Consider the following 18,143-nt stretch of genomic DNA (forward strand, 5'->3'; position numbering starts at 1 on the left):
CCGTACTCCGGCTCTATGGAAAAAAGGGGAAATGGACGCGCTCACAGAACTCAATGTAAATACTTCCGATTCCCAATCGAAAGGGTAGGACCAACGACGGGTGGGTGCTGCGGCGTTCGAAATGTCGCGTTCGAATGGCGACCGGAAGAAAGTGTCGCGTTAAGTCCTTCGCCATTGCTCTGCCTCTTTGCAGACAGGAGAAAGCGGCGGTGTGGGCGTGCCCCGGGATCAACAGACAACCCAAGCCGGTGACGCGCAGGGGGCGGCGACTCGCGAAAGTTCGAGAGGAGGGAGCGGCGTCGAAGGGGGACAGCTGCGACATTGCCTTAAGAATTGGTATGCGCATGCGTAGATTGCCCCTTACGGGACAAGGGCTTAAACGTGAGCGCGCGTGAGTGGTCTCCCGGTCAGCCACGACATGGAGGAGGTGAGGATGAGGGGAGGGCATGGGACGGTGCTGTGTCATTGTGGGAATACATACCAATGAGAATGCACTCATGGCGGATCTTCCTTGTCATTTGTATTGGACAAAGGCTTATGAAACCTTCTACCCTGGAAATCTAGTTGGTTTTTAAGGGGCTGCTGGACTTGAATTCTGTTCCACCATTTCAGATGACACTGGGACATGTCGCTGGCCTTGAAGATGCTGCCGGATTTGGAGAGTAGTATGGTTTAACTGCGAAGTTGCCATGGTTTTTACACATGTGCAGTGTGTGAACCGTTACAGGGCAGCTTCACGTGTTGGAGGCCCAAGGAACTGAACTCACGGCTTTGTGTTGATAGAAGGAGGAGGTGGCTGATGGGCAAAGGACTGGGGGCGAATCCCAACTGAAGGGATCCTTTGCTGAGGACATCTTCCTGATAATATGACACAATGATGCAGCTTGGCTGCCTTTGGTGTATGTATTATGTAATTGCAATAGGAAGAGCTGAGGTGGTGATTCCCTGCTGTTTGCAATTCATGTTCACTTGCGGTGATTCCTAACCATTGTGGTTTCTTTGTGAGATCTTTAGTAAGATTTTGTGCCATTTGTTCAGGTCCTTTAGATATAGGATAGGAGTAGGGGTGGGATTTAAATAATTTAACAACCGGTTCCGGTGGCTTCCCCATGTTGAAATGAGGCAATAGAAATGAGGCAAAACACATATTTTTGAGTGATCGGGGAGCTTGGAGGAGTGGAAGTGGTAGGAGGACTGGATCGTGTGTAATGGTAGGAGCTAGAGAGAGTACCAAGGCAGCATCGAAATAGATTTCTTCCCACACTGGCCCATCTCTGAACAATACCAGGGAGCCCCAGTGGGTGAGCAGAACCTCTTTATAAACAAGCAAGTGTAGTGGATAGAGTGTAAAGCTTAGTCAGATTCTCACACCTTGCGAAAAGGATGGTATAGTGACTATTGGAGATAGCAAACCTGAATGGGAAAGATCAACATTCATGTCTGCTTACCCCTCAAGCTGACCGGATGATTCTGAGTGACCGCTCACTCTTTCTCATTCTAACCTACCCCACAGGTTTGTTGTAAAATAAATGGGATCTTCATGTGTTGCCTACAATTTGTGGAGAAAGATTAGGATCTGTTACTAAAAGGCAGTATTTTAACAGGACCAGTTTCTTAGAATTTATCATGGGTTATGTTTTGTCTCCCAAATGGAAAAGATTTGAAGTTCTTTTCTGAAACATCAAGCTTCGTCAGTTCATCAAACAAGAGCAGAAATGGTCATTGTTTCAGGCTAAAAGCTGTCTCTCATGTCAAGGATTGCTGTTTGCATTCTGAAAACATAACATGATGCAATTCCCATGTTGAAAGAATTTTGCATGATTGCCTCCCTCAAGAAATATATGCAAACTTGACCTCCCACCGATCACTGTTTACTGCAGCACTCCAGAACACAATGCAATTCATGGACCTATGAGAGGGCCATCAAATGATTTGGCTGCAGTTCTTTTCAGATGCTACTAACACAACTAATCCAGTGGATTGAATCCCTTGGATCTGTTTGACTAGCAGAGGTACTTTCTCCTGATGGAAGGAGGCTTCTGCTGATGCAAGGCACTCTTGTCCTATCAGCAGAAAGCTTCTTTTGCTGGAGAAAATTGACTCACCTAGAGGAATGGGGCCAATGGATCCAACCCGATGGATAAAACATAAGAAGTGACTGCTTGGTAGATGAGTTTTGCAGGGGAAATGATTGCAGTCTGGACAATTCTGCGACTTGGAGTGGTTGCTCCTATCTAAGAAAAGGAAATATTTGTCTCTATAGAGAAATCAGTGTGTAATGTATGTGCATGTTTTGTGCTTCATCTAGCTACAGAAAGATTTGGAGGAGGTGAAGGAGCTTCTGAAAAAAGCATCAAGGAAGAGAATTCATGATGTCTTGCTGGCAGAAAAGAATAAACTAGAGAAAGAAATAAAAAACCAGCCACCGCCTAAACTAAAAGCAGAGATATCTGAAGAAGAAAGACAGCCCCCCACAGGCTACACGGTGAAAATCAACAATTATGGTAGACTACTTTCATAAGCTCTTTTTATTAATAAAAATGGATTAAAGAAACTATAAGCATGTGTTTGGCTAGGATTTGAGAAACCTGGGTTCAGATGAGAACCCTGCCATGAATTCCACTGGGCCATTATCTCTATTGAACCTAGCACACAGAGTTGTTGTGAGATAAAATAGGGGCTGTTGAAAACTACGCAAGCATTCCTGTGCATCTTGGGAAAGGGCAGGATAAAAATGTAATAAATTATGTAAATTATGCATATAAAATAGTCTTGAAAAAGCTTCCAGGATCAGGGTGCACTGAAGCAAGTCCTTTGATTTCAGTGGGAGTTACTCTCACAGGAATCTGCATAGTTGCACCTCCCTCCTTATATGGAAATACCTGGTTTAAGGTCTGCCATGGTAGTGGGATTGGTGGTAGTCTTTGCCTTACCAGGCTCCAAGAGGCACGATCAGGACAAGCAATGATACCAGCGTGTCACAGAACTCTTTTATCTTAGTACCTGCTTTTAACGTTTTTGCCCCACAATCACTTAGCTTCCTTCCCATTCTTAGATACCTAGCTAACACCATAGGAGAGGTTGATGCTTGAATGTATGGCAGCTGTCACATAATAGCTGTATGTATATGGAAACCATGATCTTACATTATTCATACATTACCTTATGTATCTAAGTGTACATGTGAATCGTTTAAAGCTAATTTAGGAAAGAAGAAGAAGAGTTTGGATTTATACTCCGCCTTTCTCTCCTGTAAGGAGTCTCAAGGTGGCTGACAAACTCCTTTTCCCTTCCTCTCCCCACAACAGATGTCTTGTGAAACAGATGGGGCTGAGAGAGGTCTGAAGAACTGTGACTAGGCAAGGTCCCCAGCAGGCTTTGTGTGTAGGAGTGGGGAAACAAATCGAGTTTGTGGACAGATCAGGTTTTTCTTCATCTTTGGAGTGCGTTTCAGAATCTTATAAGATGGCTCTCTTTTAACCTTTACAGCTTGGGATCAGTCTGACAAATTTGTGAAAATCTACATCACTCTAAGTGGAGTACAGCATCTCTCAGCTGAGAATGTGCAAGTCCGTTTCACAGAAAGGTGGGTTTTATGCCAAATGCCAGATTGAAACCTGAATGATTTTTGGCATTGTTTTCTCTACGCTTTGTTCCCATGCAGAGACATTTCAGGAGCTTACAAACTAATTCCAACTTGCTTCTTAACAACTTGGTGAAATGACACATGTGAATATGAATAAAAAGGTCAACCTCAGCTTCTGTATGTGGCAAGGCCAAGTAACGTTGTTGTAGACCACCTAAAATAAAAGAATCATGTTGATTATAATTGTTGTTCAGAGCCAGGGTTGTATCTCCAGCAGTGATGTAGGGATTAGAGTTTTATGTCTGCTGTAGTCACAAATATCAGTATTGATTTTTAATTCTGATTTATCGTTATTCATAAAATTACTGTATTTTTATGAATTGTTGGAAGCTGCCCCGAGCCCGGAAGGGGAAGGGTGGTCTGCAAGTATAATAAATTAACTGAAAGAACAGTTGTGGTATAGATTCTGTTTCTGACACTTTCGTATTCCATATGTGATAACGTTCACTGTGAAGTCTTCAAGTGATGCAATTCTTGTATCTTATCCAGACCTCATCTTCCAAATATTCAGATAAACTAACATCAGAGCAGTGCATGTCATGTTGTCTCTCTGTGTGCAGTGGTAACGCTTCTTCTCTGTTGTCTAGATCATTTGATCTATTGGTGAAGAATCTGAATGGCAAGAACTACTCCATGACTTTCAATAACCTGCTGAAACCCATTTCTGTGGAGAACAGCTCACGGAAGGTCTGTACATCTCAAGTAACACATGCTAATAGTGGTTGTGGACGTCCATGATTTTGGCACTGAATAGCTGGTTTCTAGGGGGCTACTAGTACTGGCAACACAGGGTGAGTTGGGAAGAAAAAAAGATGGTGTCGGTTTAGTAGCTTTGTAAGATTGCTCCAATTTTTTAACTTTTAAAACTTTATTAAGATGCTGCTTCTTAGTGCTACTAGCACATTTTTAGGCAGCAGCATATTATTTGTTCCCATTAATAACTGCCAAATTAGCAGTTGCTTAGTGACTTTGAGCTTTTTGAGCTCTCTGATTTTATACTACATTTACTGTGCCACTTGCATTACTATATGCTTTTTAATTACACAGTATGATGACTGAGGCTAAGATTAAGCTTGGGAGAGCCACTCTTATCTTACTTCGGTCTCGGGTTCTTTTCCCTCCTAATGACTCCAGGCCAGCTGATTTCCCAAGGGTTTATTGTAAAAGTTCAAAACAAAGAAATAAAACATACATGCGTTTAGAGAAATTGGTCAGCCGAATGCATCCTTGTGGATCTCTTGGGACCTCCAGCCAAGAGGTGCTTCCCTTAGCTTAGGCCATGACAGAGTCACCTAGGCTTTGTTCCCTTACTCTCTATCCCCCTCGCCATGAGGTTTCCAAAACCTTTGAAGTGCCTTATTTGGGCATCTTCCTGTCCTGGGTATTTTACTTCCATGGATATTTTACTTCTGATAATTTTTAGAGAAATTGAAAGATAGTGAGGAAAGTAAATTGTACTTTCTTATGGCCAACGTCTTTACAGAAATAGCTCAGAAAGTGACCTCTTTTATGTTCTTATTGATTAAGCTTAGAGGGGAGAGCAATTGTGTTAGCGTATAGACATAATCATAAGATGCTGTTCGAACGTTGTTATGCTTTAAATTTTTGTCTTATGCTATGTAACTATTGGTTTTAATCTCTCGTGTAATTCATATGTGTGATTGCTGACATTGTTTGTATGGCCTATGGCTAACAAATAAATAAATGACGAATGACGCAGGGTGAGTTGCACAGTATAACAGCCTTAGCGTTAGGCAGCTGCTGGTAACTAGCTGTCTCTGCAATGTCTACTGTACCCACTTTTGTTCTATAATTGTCACTCTGCACACATATTTTCCAGTTGTTTAGATAATGCAGCTTTCCTGGGGTTTTGAAGTGTAATAGATTTCATTTGATATCCTGCTTCATTATTCCACCTCTCAACATCTCCCACTTTTTTGAAAAGCTGAAGCACTCCTTTCCTTCTTCGCATTGCAGATCAAGACTGACATGGTCCTGATATTATGTCGGAAGAAGCAAGAGGAAAAATGGGAGTGCCTAACTCAAGTGGAAAAGGAGACAAAGGAGAAAGAGTAAGTGTGTCACTCTCAGTTCTGTCGATCTTGTGTTAGCCAATGAAGAAAAAAAATCTGAAACTTGTTTAGAGGAGCGGCCCATTGAGTAATCTGGGAATAGCACCTGCTACAGCATTACTGCAGTTGCATAGATGTCTGTTGAATGTGACCACCATAATAGGACATACATAAAATGCATGGAGGTTCTTGAAGCTGAGAATTACTTTGTGATTCCTGGAACAGGAGAGCTACCACATTCATATTGTCTCAGCTAAGGAACATTCCCACAGTAGTAATTCACGTTGAAATCTTCCTTATTTATTTTCCTCATTTATACTCTTGCCTTTCCCTGCTGTGAGGTCCCAAACTAACTTGCATTGTTTTCCTTCATTTCTGGCCAGTCACCTGGCCAGCTTCCAAGCTAGAGTGGGGATTCAAACTGGGTCTCCCAAATCCTACTCCAGCTCTCTGACCATTGTACTGTGTTCTCTCTTCTTCCCTAAACAAGTTTGATTTTCGGTGTTGCATGTAGCTCTGTTCTAAATTGAAGCAGGAAGAGCCTTTCTTCCCTACTTGTACAGTTCTTTTTCACACCTGTTCAGTCATAGCAGCAGCCAAAACTGACCACAGTATTATGATATCTCCACTGCAATCTTATACTAAGTGTTATTGTTTGAAAGGTGTTACTCAAAACTGGCTGGAGAGGAAGTGTAAGTTACTTGAATTCCCTGGCTCTGCTCAAGTTATACTTTTTGAAGCCTCTTTATAACTCAGTGTTACTACACAGAAGTGAGCCCTATTGTCACCCATGGGATTTCTGGGTAGTATCTGGTGAGGACTGAATCTTTTAGTAATGCTAAAGGAGGCATTCCTACGTGTTTTCTTAAAGTTCTCCATTGCAGCAGTGGCATAGGAGCTCATGTGTCTAATATGGAGGAACTGGGTTTGATTCCCAGCTCTGCCACCTGAGCTGTGGAGGCTTATCTGGGGAATTCAGATTAGCCTGTACACTCCCACACATGCCAGCTGGGTGACCTTGGGCTAGTCACAGCTTCTCGGAGCTCTCTCAGCCCCACCTACCTCACAGGGTGTTTGTTATGAGGGGGGAAGGGCAAGGAGATTGTAAGCCCCTTTGAGTCTCCTGCAGGAGAGAAAGGGGGGATATAAATCCAAACTCCTCTTCTTCTTCCATCTTTGTTACAAAACAAGCCACAGTTGGACGGATTGGTAGCAACTGTTATGCGTGCATTTCTGTTTTAGGAAAGCATCGTATGACACATCAGATCCAAGTGAGGGGTTGATGAATCTCCTGAAAAAGATGTATGCTGAAGGTGATGACGAGATGAAAAGAACCATTAATAAAGCCTGGGTTGAGAGCAGAGAGAAACAAGCAAAAGAGGATATACCACTAGACCTTTGAAGAAACAGCAGGCTTTCTATATGGGGCTTCTGATGTGCCACTGAGATCAGAAAAAGTGGTGTTTACACAGCCAACTTCCAAGCAAGGACGGTGCTCTGCATTTCAGGTTGGAGAAATAAAATAAAAATATACTATAAAGCATCTCCCTTCAAGTGTTTTGCCTTGCTTCCTCAAGGCCCTTAGTGCTTTTGTGAAACTGGCAAAATAACTACTTTTAATGTATCTGTGTGTTCTCTGAAATCAGTGCTTGCCTTCTATTTGTTCCATCTTATTTCCTCTTCTTCTTCCATCAAGGAACTTAAAGGCAGGTTGACATCTAGACACTGACCAACCCCAGACCAGTTTAGTTTCAGTGAGGCTACTGTGGCATAATCCTGCTAGACTTCGCTACTAAACATGGAAGGAGTTTGATTAATGCGAGATTAATGAGTGAGGTTGTATGCTACTGTTTGCTAATTCATGGACTGAAGGAGCATGCCCTATGGGTGCTAGGCAAAGAGGCTTCTAGAAATGCTAGCTGAGACCAAATCTGTTTCTTGGCTTAATCAGAAGACAAAAAACCAACTCATCTTCATGGATGGGACACCATGGGAAGAGTGGGCAAGCTGTAATCAGTGCCCATAGTCTGTTTAAAGCACTTACATTTTGGGGAGCTTTGTAATAATTGTGTAGGCACAGTAAGTATGTTGTCTATGTGTATAGGAATAGTGACCACTTAACTTACCCCCTCTACACAGCCAACTATGGAAGAGAGCTCAAGTGCAGACCCTATGTTTTGAAGGCCATCAGGCTGAAGGAAGCTCATGCATGTATAGTTTGTGGACAGGTATGCTCTTTCACAGCTTACAAAGTATGTGCAATCTATTCCCCACCCACCATGCATATGTACAGTCCTGTTTAAATCCAGTCTGTGTATTTGTGTTCTTAAGAGTGTCAAGTAATAAAATCCCCCAGATCCCCTTTATTTTCAAACCCTGCTAGCTCTTCCCTTTCTGACTGCCTCTTTCTATAACCTTTATAAGGGCCAGTTGTATTAATGCTACATCCTGTGAGAGTTTCATACGTGGCATTTCTTTTCAGTATTGCTCCAGCGCAACAACCTGCATTGCTGTTTAAAGCAGTCTTCTATAAGAAACGCAAGGAATCAACAGAATTTAGTGACTGGGAATATATTTTCATTGTATTTAAAAATATCTTAACAGCAGGTTAACCGAAGCTGGCTCATCTTCTATATAGTACTTTTCCTTCCATTTCCCCCCTTGTACCATCCTTAGCATTAAGACCTTCAGTACAATAAATCTTAAAGAGTTGCAACAGGGCTCAGGTTTTTTTTCTTCCCTTGAAAAGCCTTGATGAGGGTTCACCACATTGCTCTCTGTACCCCAGAGAGTTGAGCATGGTCAGCCAGGTGACGGAAAACTATTCGGCTGAGCCTCCAGCGCTTCACCACAGCTCGTGGACGGGAGGTAAACACACACCGATTGCGGATCCTCACAGGGCAGCTGTCTCGGGGCAGGGCGTGAATCTCTTTATCTGCCACTTCCTGGAACAAACAAACATAATATGTATTAATGGTTTGTCGAAGGCTTTCACGGCCGGAATCACTTGGGTGCTGTGTGATTTCCGGGCTGTATGGCCGTGTTCTAGCAGCATTCTCTCCTGACGTTTCGCCTGCATCTGTGGCTGGCACCTTCAGAGGATCCTCTGGCAGATACAGCCCGGAAACCACACAGCACCCAAATAATATGTATTGTTGAAGTCTTTCATGGCTGGCTTCAACTGGTTGTTGTGGGTTTTCCAGGCTGTGTGGTACACCAGCCACAGATGCAGGCGAAACATTAGGAATGAGATCTACAAGACCACGTCCACACAGCCTGGAAAACCCACAACAACCAAAAATAACATGTATCAAATGTTCCGAGTTCTTTTGCTGCTTGTAGTTATTCACCATGGTTTTTTGATCTCTTAAAAGTCTGGCCTCACTGTTTCATAACAAGAAAAAGGCACTTCCATGTTTTGTATGAATGAAAATAGAAAAGCAGCTATGAGTCTGCCTCCTTTGCATCCACCAAGAGCCCGCCACTGGCCCCCAGGAAACAACCTGCCATATCTCTTGCTTTCACAAGTGGTAGCAAAAATCATGAGTCACCTCATGAGCCACAGCCTTCTTTCCATCTGCTAGCACAGCAAAAAGGGCAGGCAGATGTTTGCTGGAGCTGCTGGCTTGTGATAAATGTTGGTTTAAGGATATCCCCTATGTACTAGCTGCTGTTCCCTGTTTCCAATAATCAGAGGAAGTGCTTGCTGTCGGCTCCCTATCTCTGCCAGATCTTCAACAGAATGCTTTACTATATAGTATGTAGCTGCATGTTATTGGAGATCTATTACAATAAAGTAAGGATTTCGTTTCAGTACCTTTATTGGCATAATTAAGTAATGGAGTGGTTATGATGCTGGAATCAGGATAAACTGATAATACAATGAATTCATGGCAGCAGATTTAGGAGACACAAGACCCTTGTTCATAATCAGGTTATTATGTGATACAGTTTTTAAAAAAGTAGCTTCATACTGGGGTACAGCACAGGCTGACTGATTTCTTTCTTACCTGGAGTTCTTTTGGCAAAATAGTGTTTTTTCTAAGGGCATTTAGACATAGTCGGTGGTCTGCATATTCAAAGGCCATCTTCCTTCTCTTAACATCACGTAACATTCTCCAGTCCACATAACGATTCCTTACTTGGCCAAGACAACTTGAAAATGGGGGGATCTATTAATAAAAGAAAATTACAGTCAAAGGTTGTCAAGTCTTGTGGTTGAGGCACTACATGTCTGGTTACACAATAGCACACCTGCTTCAAGATAGAACATGTGCATATTGCTGAGACCCTCAAGCATATTATGTTTTCTTGCCCAAGGTATGCATTACCTAGACTCTCCCTACTTGTCCCGGCTCTAGGGAATAAAAAAAGTTGTTCGGAGCATACAAAGACTATTCATCTGCTCAATAATAGCAACAGCGGGATAACTGGAAAAACAGCTGAATTTTTATTAGAAGTTCTCAAGTCAAAGACATAATGGAAACGTGATCACCTCTTCTTTACCAACCTTATGTGCTTTGTCCAGTTTTGTGTCCTGTTTTAATACCCGCTCTGTCCTGTATTTTGCTTTATTTTTGCTGATATGCCTAATAAAGGACAGTTGAAGTTGAATAGCACACCTGTTATTCATAAAGCTCAATATTACTTTCTTCCCATTTGCTGATAATTTGAGCACTACTATTCATATGTAAAATTTGGTAACCTGCTGTAGCCTATGTGCCCACATATACTTCTTGGTAATTTGTGGCCTGAAATGGGCAGAAACTGGGAAATCTGCCTGACATTGATTCATGTTAACTACACAGAATCCCAGTACTCTGCTTTATCCCGTGCAGTTTGTATAATGGCCTTGGGGGTCATGGGATTAAATCCTGGCTCACCGACTGGTTTAGGGGTGGCCAACCAATTGGCCATGCTGGCAGGGGGTGATGGGAATTGTAGCCCGTGAACATCTGAAGCACCAGAGGTTGGCCACCCTTGCGACTGATTTAATGCCTTGCTTTATGGGTAGGCAAATACTGACTTGCCTCCATTTCTGAAACAGAAAGACCAGTAACCTGTATTATCCAGATGGAAATTCCTCTGAAATGAGACCATGATGAGGGCAGTGACATGCAATACACATAGTTCAACAAATGAAACAACCGAGGAATAATAATTCACATTCAAATGCAGTTCATCTTTAACTCGTCAGAACAATATTTATTTCTTGCTATTGTATACTTAACGTTAAGGCTGACTATTAGGAAACTGAAATTGTTCAGGACTTTCTATTCCTTGGCTCCATCAAAAGAGAGACTACAACCAAGAAATCAGAAGATTGTGACTGGAAAAGGCAGCCATGAAGAAGATAGGAAAGATTCTTAAGTGTGAGGACAAAATGACTAAACTGAGGCTACTGTACTTTGCTCATGTCATGAGAAGATAAGACTCACTGGAAAGCACAATAGCACTAGGAAATGCTGAAGGCAGCAGAAAAAGTGGAAGACCCAATATGAGATGGATTGACTCAATCATGGAAGCCATGGCCCTCCGTTTGCAAGACGTGAGCAAGGCTGTTAATGACAGGACGTTCTGGAGGACGCAGATTTGTAAGTTCGCCATGAGTTGGAAACGACTTGATGGCACTTAACGCACACATTGTATATTCTTTTGCAAGTATGGCAAGAATCATTCTTAACAATTAAGATGAACACTCTAGTTCCTCCTTATTTGTTTTTAACAACTAAAAAAAAAACCCATTCTGCCCCCTGTATAAACCAGATCATTTATTTACATAAATGTATTTTATTATATTTCTATGCCATCCTTCCCCTCACGGGCTCAGGTCAGCTTCCAATACAACCTAGACAATACTGAAATCAAACATAAATAGCAATACAGGCAACATACAAGGAAGCAACATATTCCTGCAGGTGTTATTTAACAACTAACAAAACTGAAAACAAGGTAACACCAGATATCTCACTTCATGCTTTCCAGTTGTCACTGTTCTTTATGCCATAGGTGCTTTGTTCTCTCGTGTGTGTGTGTGTATAAACTTCACCTATATACTCATATATGTAAGCATATATACATATAACACATGTAAGCATATATACATATACATATAACACATGTAAGCATACACACACACGGATCTCTCTGCAGTGTCACCTCTGATATCTCATTCATTTTCAAACTCAAGAAACCCTCAAGGAAGCTGTGATCACCACGAGAAGCGTCATTCTGTTTCCATAGCGAAGAGGAAACATTTATAAGTACATCACCCCTATGTTCTATAAGGCAGAGGTTACGAGGTAAGTAGACTGGGAAGTATCTGCACGTGCATAACACTTCGCAATATATAACTTCTTTAAAAGCTATTTCTCGCTCTGCACGTGCTCAGGGCCACTGCGCTATCACCAGCTGGAAACTGAGGAAAGGGACTCTGCGCTTGCAGACACTTCCCCTCTGCTTCCCCGGCTGAAGCCTTTTTGCTTCCTTTGCAAATGCCTAGAATTGCGCACAGTCTACTGCAGGAAGAAACGACCAACGGAGACGTCTCATAGACGGGAGAGAGCTGGAGGGGGAGGAAATGTCGCCAACGCGGCTCTGACCTGCTGAGACACCGCCCGCAGCACCAGCGCCACCGCCATGTTTGACCCACAATGCCACGCAATTGCGCTTGCGCGGCCAGCAAAGACGTCAGAGACGTGGATGACAAATGTAGGAGAGATTGCGCGTGCGCGAGAGAACAAAAAGGCAGGACCTTCCGTAGAAGGCTCACCCGTCCACGAGCTGTGGACTTTAATAGCATTTTTATTTCTTCCTCTTCTTTAGCAGAATACATCAAGCAACACTTAGGATTCTCACGCAATTAAAATATGTGGTGCATTATATCCCGCCTTTTCCTTCAAGGCGTTCTGGGCGGCATGCATTGTTCTCTCTCACTCATTTTACCACAAAAATCCTAAAACTGTGAGGTGGTTGAGCTGAGAGAGAGAGAGAGAGAGAGAGATTAGGCTGAAAGAGCACCATAGCAGAAAGGTGGTTTGAAGCAGGAGGCTGAAGTTGGTTTCCAGTTCCTTATTCACACTTCCTAGTTTCTGATTGGTGAATCCAAGGACGAGTATTTGAGGACAAGTTTAAAAGCAGAGGGCATGTAACTTCCAGTTCCTTATTGGAATCTTTCAGCAATTCAGGCCAAGGTGGTTACCCAAATAGAAGCTCATGGTGCCAAAAGCAGTGTCTGGACTGGGCACTGCAGTTTGTCTTCTTGCAAAGAAGGTCTTCAGAGTGTGGGGCTGCTGGGTGGTCCAAAGATTGTTTTAGAGTGCAATTGGACTTCCAGGGTCTGTGCATTTGTCCTGGGAGCAGCCCACCTTGGAGCACCTGGTACCGAAAAAGAACTGGCGCTGGGTCTAAAATGCGAGGCAGGAGGATCAGAGGTCTCTCTCTGGATCACTCTTTGCCTGGGAGTCAGGAGAGAGTCAAACAAGGGAGCCACTCCAGGTCAAAGGCAAGCTGAGCCCTCAGAAAGGCAAGGAGCCAGAGCAACTTGCAATGATCTCTGTTCTGCCATAGATGGATCAATGGGCTGCTATCAGTAAAGCCCAAAGGCATCCCAGCAGTGCCCTCGCCAATTCCCCTCCCAACTCCCCTTGCCAACCTAGAAAGACCCGAGAGGACCATGCCAGTAACTAACTTTCCTTCCTTCCTTCCTTCCTTCCTTCCTTCCTTCCTTCCTTCCTTCCTTCCTTCCTTCCTTCCTTCCTTCCTTCCTTCCTTCCTTCCTTCCTTCCTTCCTTCCTTCTTCCTTCCTTCCTTCCTTCCTTCCTTCCTTCCTTCCTTCCTTCCTTCCTTCCTTCCTTCCTTCCTTCCTTCCTTCCTTCCTTCCCTCCCTCCCTCCCTCCCTCCCTCCCTCCCTCCCTCCCTCCCTCCCTCTGGCCTGCACATGCAGCATAATGTACTTTCAATCCAGGCTGGATTTTACTGTGCAGAATAGCAAAATCCACTTTCAAACAATTGTGAAAGTGGATTGAATATGCATTATTTTGCGTGTGCAGAAGGGGCCACCTGTAGGACCCCAATCTAGAAACAGGCTTCCTTCATCATCTGCTGTGTGAGAGAACTAGGCCTCAGTCTCTCACTGATCCAGTTCTCCTTTGCCAGCATGCATCTGAATATTTTCCAAATCAGCACACTTCATCCTTTTGGGAGAGGGAAAGAGAGGTGTAAAAAGTTTGCAGTTAGTCTTTTTCTCTTATTAGACCATAAAATGAGCTGAAACAGAATAAGACATTATTAAAATTGACATTAGGGGGCGCCAATACCTTAGACAAAGATGTGCCAACGGCTTCATTGTGTCTAATAAGATCTATGAGGAAGTTCTAGCTGTCCCCCTCTCCCTTGCCTTCTTTTGGTTGTCTGTCCCAAGTATATGTACACTAATAGTAACAAAAGGGTATCTAAGTCAGTATTCTCTTCCATCCTCCCTCATAGTCAGAGAGCCCTATTGTGAAATCCACCATTGCATATACATGCTTCCTGTCTCTAAACTAGCAACTAGAAAAGAGGGGTGTTAATGCTTTCTAAGAGGCAGATTTGGGTTGGGGCCTGCAGTTCCTGATAGTAATTGCTATTCATACTCATTTACTCATGACAACAGCTATTTTGTATATTTGTAACACCTATTCTCACATCAAGAAGAGTGTTAGAGCTACCCCTCTTTCCATTGTATGCTTTACTCTGTAGTACCCTATCCTGCATTGGTTTTTGAACACAATCGTGAGTGTGTAATGTTCCTTTAATGTTCCTTTAAACTCTTCAATGACAATGGAAGGCCAAACCTTTAATATCTTTTATTTAAAATATTCATCAATGGTTCCCAATCTTTCTGGGATAGAATCATAGAGTTGGAAGAGACCCCAAGGGCCATCAAGTCCAACCCCCTGCAATGCAAGAACACATAATTAAAGCACTCCTGACAGATGGCCATCCAGCCTCTGTTTAAAAACCTCCAAAGAAGGAGACTCCATCACACTCTGAGGCAGTGCATTCCACTGTCGAACAGCCCTTACTGTCAGGAAGTTTTTTCTGATGTTTAGGTGGAATCTCTTTTCCTTCACCTTGAGCCCATTACTCCTGGTCCTAGTCTCTGGAGCAGCAGCAAAAAGCTTGCTCCCTCCTTTCAAATATCCTTTCAAATATCTAAACACGGCTATCATGTCACCTCTTAACCTTCTCTTCACCAAGCTAAACATACCCAGATCCCTAAGTCTCTCCTCGTAGGGCATGGACTCCAGACCTTTTACCATTTTGGTTGCCCTTCTCTGGACCCATTCCAGCTTGTCAATATCCTTCTTGAATAATTGTATGGTTACATATATGTCCACATTTTTGTATGGTGACCTCTCCAGGGTTGGCCTAAGGTGTTTTGGTGTCCTGGGAAAACTGACCTTGATACTCATCTTTTCCAGCATTCCATTTTGTATAGTGCCCAATCAAATGTTTTTTGAGAAACCAACAAACACTAAGAGTGCGACTGCCTTCTGATATGAACCCCAAGAAAGTGGGAGTTCAGATCCTCCTCTGCCCGCTGAGCCAGAGTCTGCTCTTCAAGCACTGGGCTGAGGAGCTACATGAAGATAGCAGTGAAGAAGTTGGCTGCACAAGACGGGATGCAGAGCATTTCTTTCAGCAGGTAAAGGGCAATGAGGTGTTGTGAGTGGCTGGGCAAAGGTTGCTCTATGGGCCTGGGCTGGGTGTTGGGGGTGGGGTGGGGACGTGGGAAGGCTTTGCTGGGCCCATGGATCAGCTGTTCAACAGGCCTGGACTGTCTGTTGGGGTGGGGGGGAGGTGGGAGGGCTTCTAGGGGCCAGGGCACTGCTACTCCGCAGCCAGGAGGGAATAAAACATTGGCTAACAATGGGGAGCAGGATTCACTTTGATGGAGGGTTCATTGCCAGGACATTCTATTCCTTAGCCTTTTATCATTTAGGATGTTACAAGCCGTGTGCTTGCACATGGGACCACCTTTACTTTTTATTATATATGTTTTTGTGAGCCACTCGGAGCCCTGCTAGTCAAGGGAAGGGCAGGATATAAATTTAAACAATAAATAGATAAATATTAGGGGTAGTTTGTTCTGCTGTTCCATTTGTGATTACATCTTGGAGAAGGTTTGCAAAAACACAACAAGGCCTGTTTGTTGGCCCTCCCGGTACTGAAAATGATGCCAATGACCTTGCCTGTTCTTTGTTGAGCAGAGTTACGACTTTCCATAGGATCCAAGCAACTGAGAATATATAGTTGCTATAAAATTTATGGATATAATTTGTAGTATGCTAGCAAAGTTGCCTCTCACCATTCCACATACTGACAACAGTGCTAAAATATGCTTATAAGCAAAACTGGTCTTGTTTCATTTTACTATTGATTGCAGGCCTCTGAAATAAAACCATAACTTTAATAACAATAACATGTATTTTTTCCAAATAAAGGTAGTTACATATTCCAGTGGAATTAATGTTTGATGAAGTCATTTTGTAATAAAAAGTTGAAAATTACAGGGTGCATTCATTGGACAAGCCATGATAAACACAGAGAAAGTCCTCCCAAACAATCCAAGGTTTTTAAAATCCTTCCCAAAATTGTTCCCCAAGATCTTCTGACTATTATGTTCAGTTTGGATCATTCATTTCAGAAAAGATACATTTTATAGGTACTGCAAGCTAAAAAGGGGGAAACCACCATTTTCCAATATGGCAACTTTCCTCCAAGTAGACGTTTTGTGGATTTCTAACATCACTGCCAACTAATAAACATAATCAATTTTCATTTTAATTCTAAAAGCATGGGCAGGGCCTAAACTTTATTTAATTTCATGTAGAATTATACGCCGCTACAGATCTGTTGGTAATGAAGTGTTTTTCTCTGGAAAGACTGTTCTTCAAATTAAGAACTTTTGTTGTTTCCTGCTGTCATTCCTGGTCCCTTGGCCAGCTTGAACCAAGTTTAGGTTATTTTTATATGGGTTCAGAATGACCATAGTAATACCAAATCGACAAAAAGAAGAAAACCCTTATAATTAATAGTCAGTGGTTACTTTAGCTACGCAAAAATTGGTTGTGCAAGAATGATCCAAAAATTGCAGAGCAAAGGAAAAATTACATGAGTGATAGATATACTCTCTCTAGTAGTCTATCACTTTCTGCTGTATTATAGTCATTTAAGAGATACGCAGAATGATCTTAAATTATAAGATTTCAGTTGTCATCAGGTGACACATTTCTGAAGCTGTGGTACATTTTGCACAGCACAAATTAGATGTCTTGAAAACACAAAAAAGGCATCTTGGGGAGGAACTCCACACAGCTTTTTCTCCAAGATGTCCCCAGGATGCCTTATTTCAACCCAAGCCTTCTTATTTTGAAGATACTAGAAGGAGGAATTTTTCCCTTCGTCTGCAAGACATCTCCTGCCTGGCTGTGCAGAGTTCAGGAGCTGAAGAACTGTCTTATGTTTCCCATCTAACCATTAAGCTGTCTGGTCAGTTTCCTCCTCAGCTTGCACCTGGCATTTTGTGTGCCACTGAGGGGATTCTCCCTGCCTCCATTTGCTGAAGGTTTGCTCTGCAGTCTCCGATCCTGGGTACTCTTTTCAGCTGAAGAGTACATAGTTGTACTCAGCTTGTCCTGCCAATTCCAGAAATATATAGTTTTCCTATTTTTAAATTTTTTTGATGAGGTGTCTGTGAGGAAACACAGACATGAATATGAGAATTTTATTTGGTCAGAGGACTGGTCTACCACACACCAAAAAGCATTGGTTAACCCTGCCCTCCGCAGACTGTCTTACTTTTTCCGTGCAGTAAAAAAGAAAATAACCTGACAGTCTGGGGAGGGCAGGTCTACCCAATGCTTTCGATGGGCGCTAGACCAGTCCTCCAAGTGGTTAAGACTCTCCCATTCATGTGTGCATTTCTTCACAGATGCCTCATCGAAACTTTTTTAAAAAAGGAAAACAATATATATACAGAATCAGCAGGATGAGCTAAGTACAAGTATGTACCCTGTGGGCTGAAAAGGCACCTAGGATCAGAGCCTGCAGAGCAAATGCCCGGGGCAACCTTTAGCAAATGGAGGCAGGGAGAATCTCTTCAGCAGTGCACAAAATGTCGGGCACAAGCCGAGGAGGAAACTCACCAGAGAGCTTACCGGTCGGGCAGGAAAAAGCCTCTTTTCTCCTCTGATGCCTGTGCTGTCCAGAAAAAAAATATGTGAGGTAGCTTTTTTAAAGATGTCCCCAGGACATCTTATTTTGGGTGTGCAGAGTAAAGCAAAGCAGTTGCCCCTTTTTAAGATGTCCCCCAGATGTCTTTTTGTGCTGTGCAGAACGGACCCTATGTTTCTTTCCTTAACTAGGCCAAACTGTGGTCT

General features: G+C 42.9%; 2 protein-coding genes across 2 annotated transcripts; one reads left to right on the forward strand and one right to left on the reverse strand.

The window, feature by feature from the left end:
• Positions 1 to 268: 268 nt before the first annotated feature.
• LOC125432676 (calcyclin binding protein) lies at positions 269 to 7,261 on the forward strand. Its single transcript, XM_048496486.1, has 6 exons — positions 269 to 427; positions 2,309 to 2,504; positions 3,490 to 3,586; positions 4,234 to 4,333; positions 5,624 to 5,718; positions 6,961 to 7,261. Exons 1-6 carry the CDS (start codon positions 419 to 421, stop codon positions 7,118 to 7,120), a joined length of 657 nt encoding a protein of 218 aa, XP_048352443.1. The 5' UTR covers positions 269 to 418; the 3' UTR covers positions 7,121 to 7,261.
• A 1,012-nt stretch (positions 7,262 to 8,273) lies between these two features.
• On the reverse strand, positions 8,274 to 12,440 carry MRPS14 (mitochondrial ribosomal protein S14). The gene is made up of 3 exons (XM_048496487.1): positions 12,321 to 12,440; positions 9,729 to 9,890; positions 8,274 to 8,663 (listed from the first exon to the last, which is right to left on the reverse strand). Exons 1-3 carry the CDS (start codon positions 12,357 to 12,359, stop codon positions 8,481 to 8,483), a joined length of 384 nt encoding a protein of 127 aa, XP_048352444.1. The 5' UTR covers positions 12,360 to 12,440; the 3' UTR covers positions 8,274 to 8,480.
• Positions 12,441 to 18,143: the final 5,703 nt, after the last annotated feature.

The sequence above is a fragment of the Sphaerodactylus townsendi genome, linkage group LG05, assembly GCF_021028975.2.
Source record: "Sphaerodactylus townsendi isolate TG3544 linkage group LG05, MPM_Stown_v2.3, whole genome shotgun sequence".
Classification (NCBI taxonomy): Eukaryota; Metazoa; Chordata; class Lepidosauria; order Squamata; family Sphaerodactylidae; genus Sphaerodactylus; species Sphaerodactylus townsendi.

Bases quoted from the DNA above. Each gene is read 5' to 3' on its own strand.
- LOC125432676 (XM_048496486.1), top strand. The intron at 3,587-4,233 runs GTGGGTTTTATG...TCTGTTGTCTAG, and splicing joins CAAGTCCGTTTCACAGAAAG to ATCATTTGATCTATTGGTGA. The intron at 4,334-5,623 runs GTCTGTACATCT...TTCGCATTGCAG, and splicing joins TGGAGAACAGCTCACGGAAG to ATCAAGACTGACATGGTCCT.
- MRPS14 (XM_048496487.1), bottom strand. From the start codon at position 12,359: ATGGCGGTGGCGCTGGTGCTGCGGGCGGTGTCTCAGCAG. The intron at 9,891-12,320 runs GTCAGAGCCGCG...TTTTATTAATAG, and splicing joins TGCGGGCGGTGTCTCAGCAG to ATCCCCCCATTTTCAAGTTG. The intron at 8,664-9,728 runs GTAAGAAAGAAA...TGTTTGTTCCAG, and splicing joins TTTTGCCAAAAGAACTCCAG to GAAGTGGCAGATAAAGAGAT.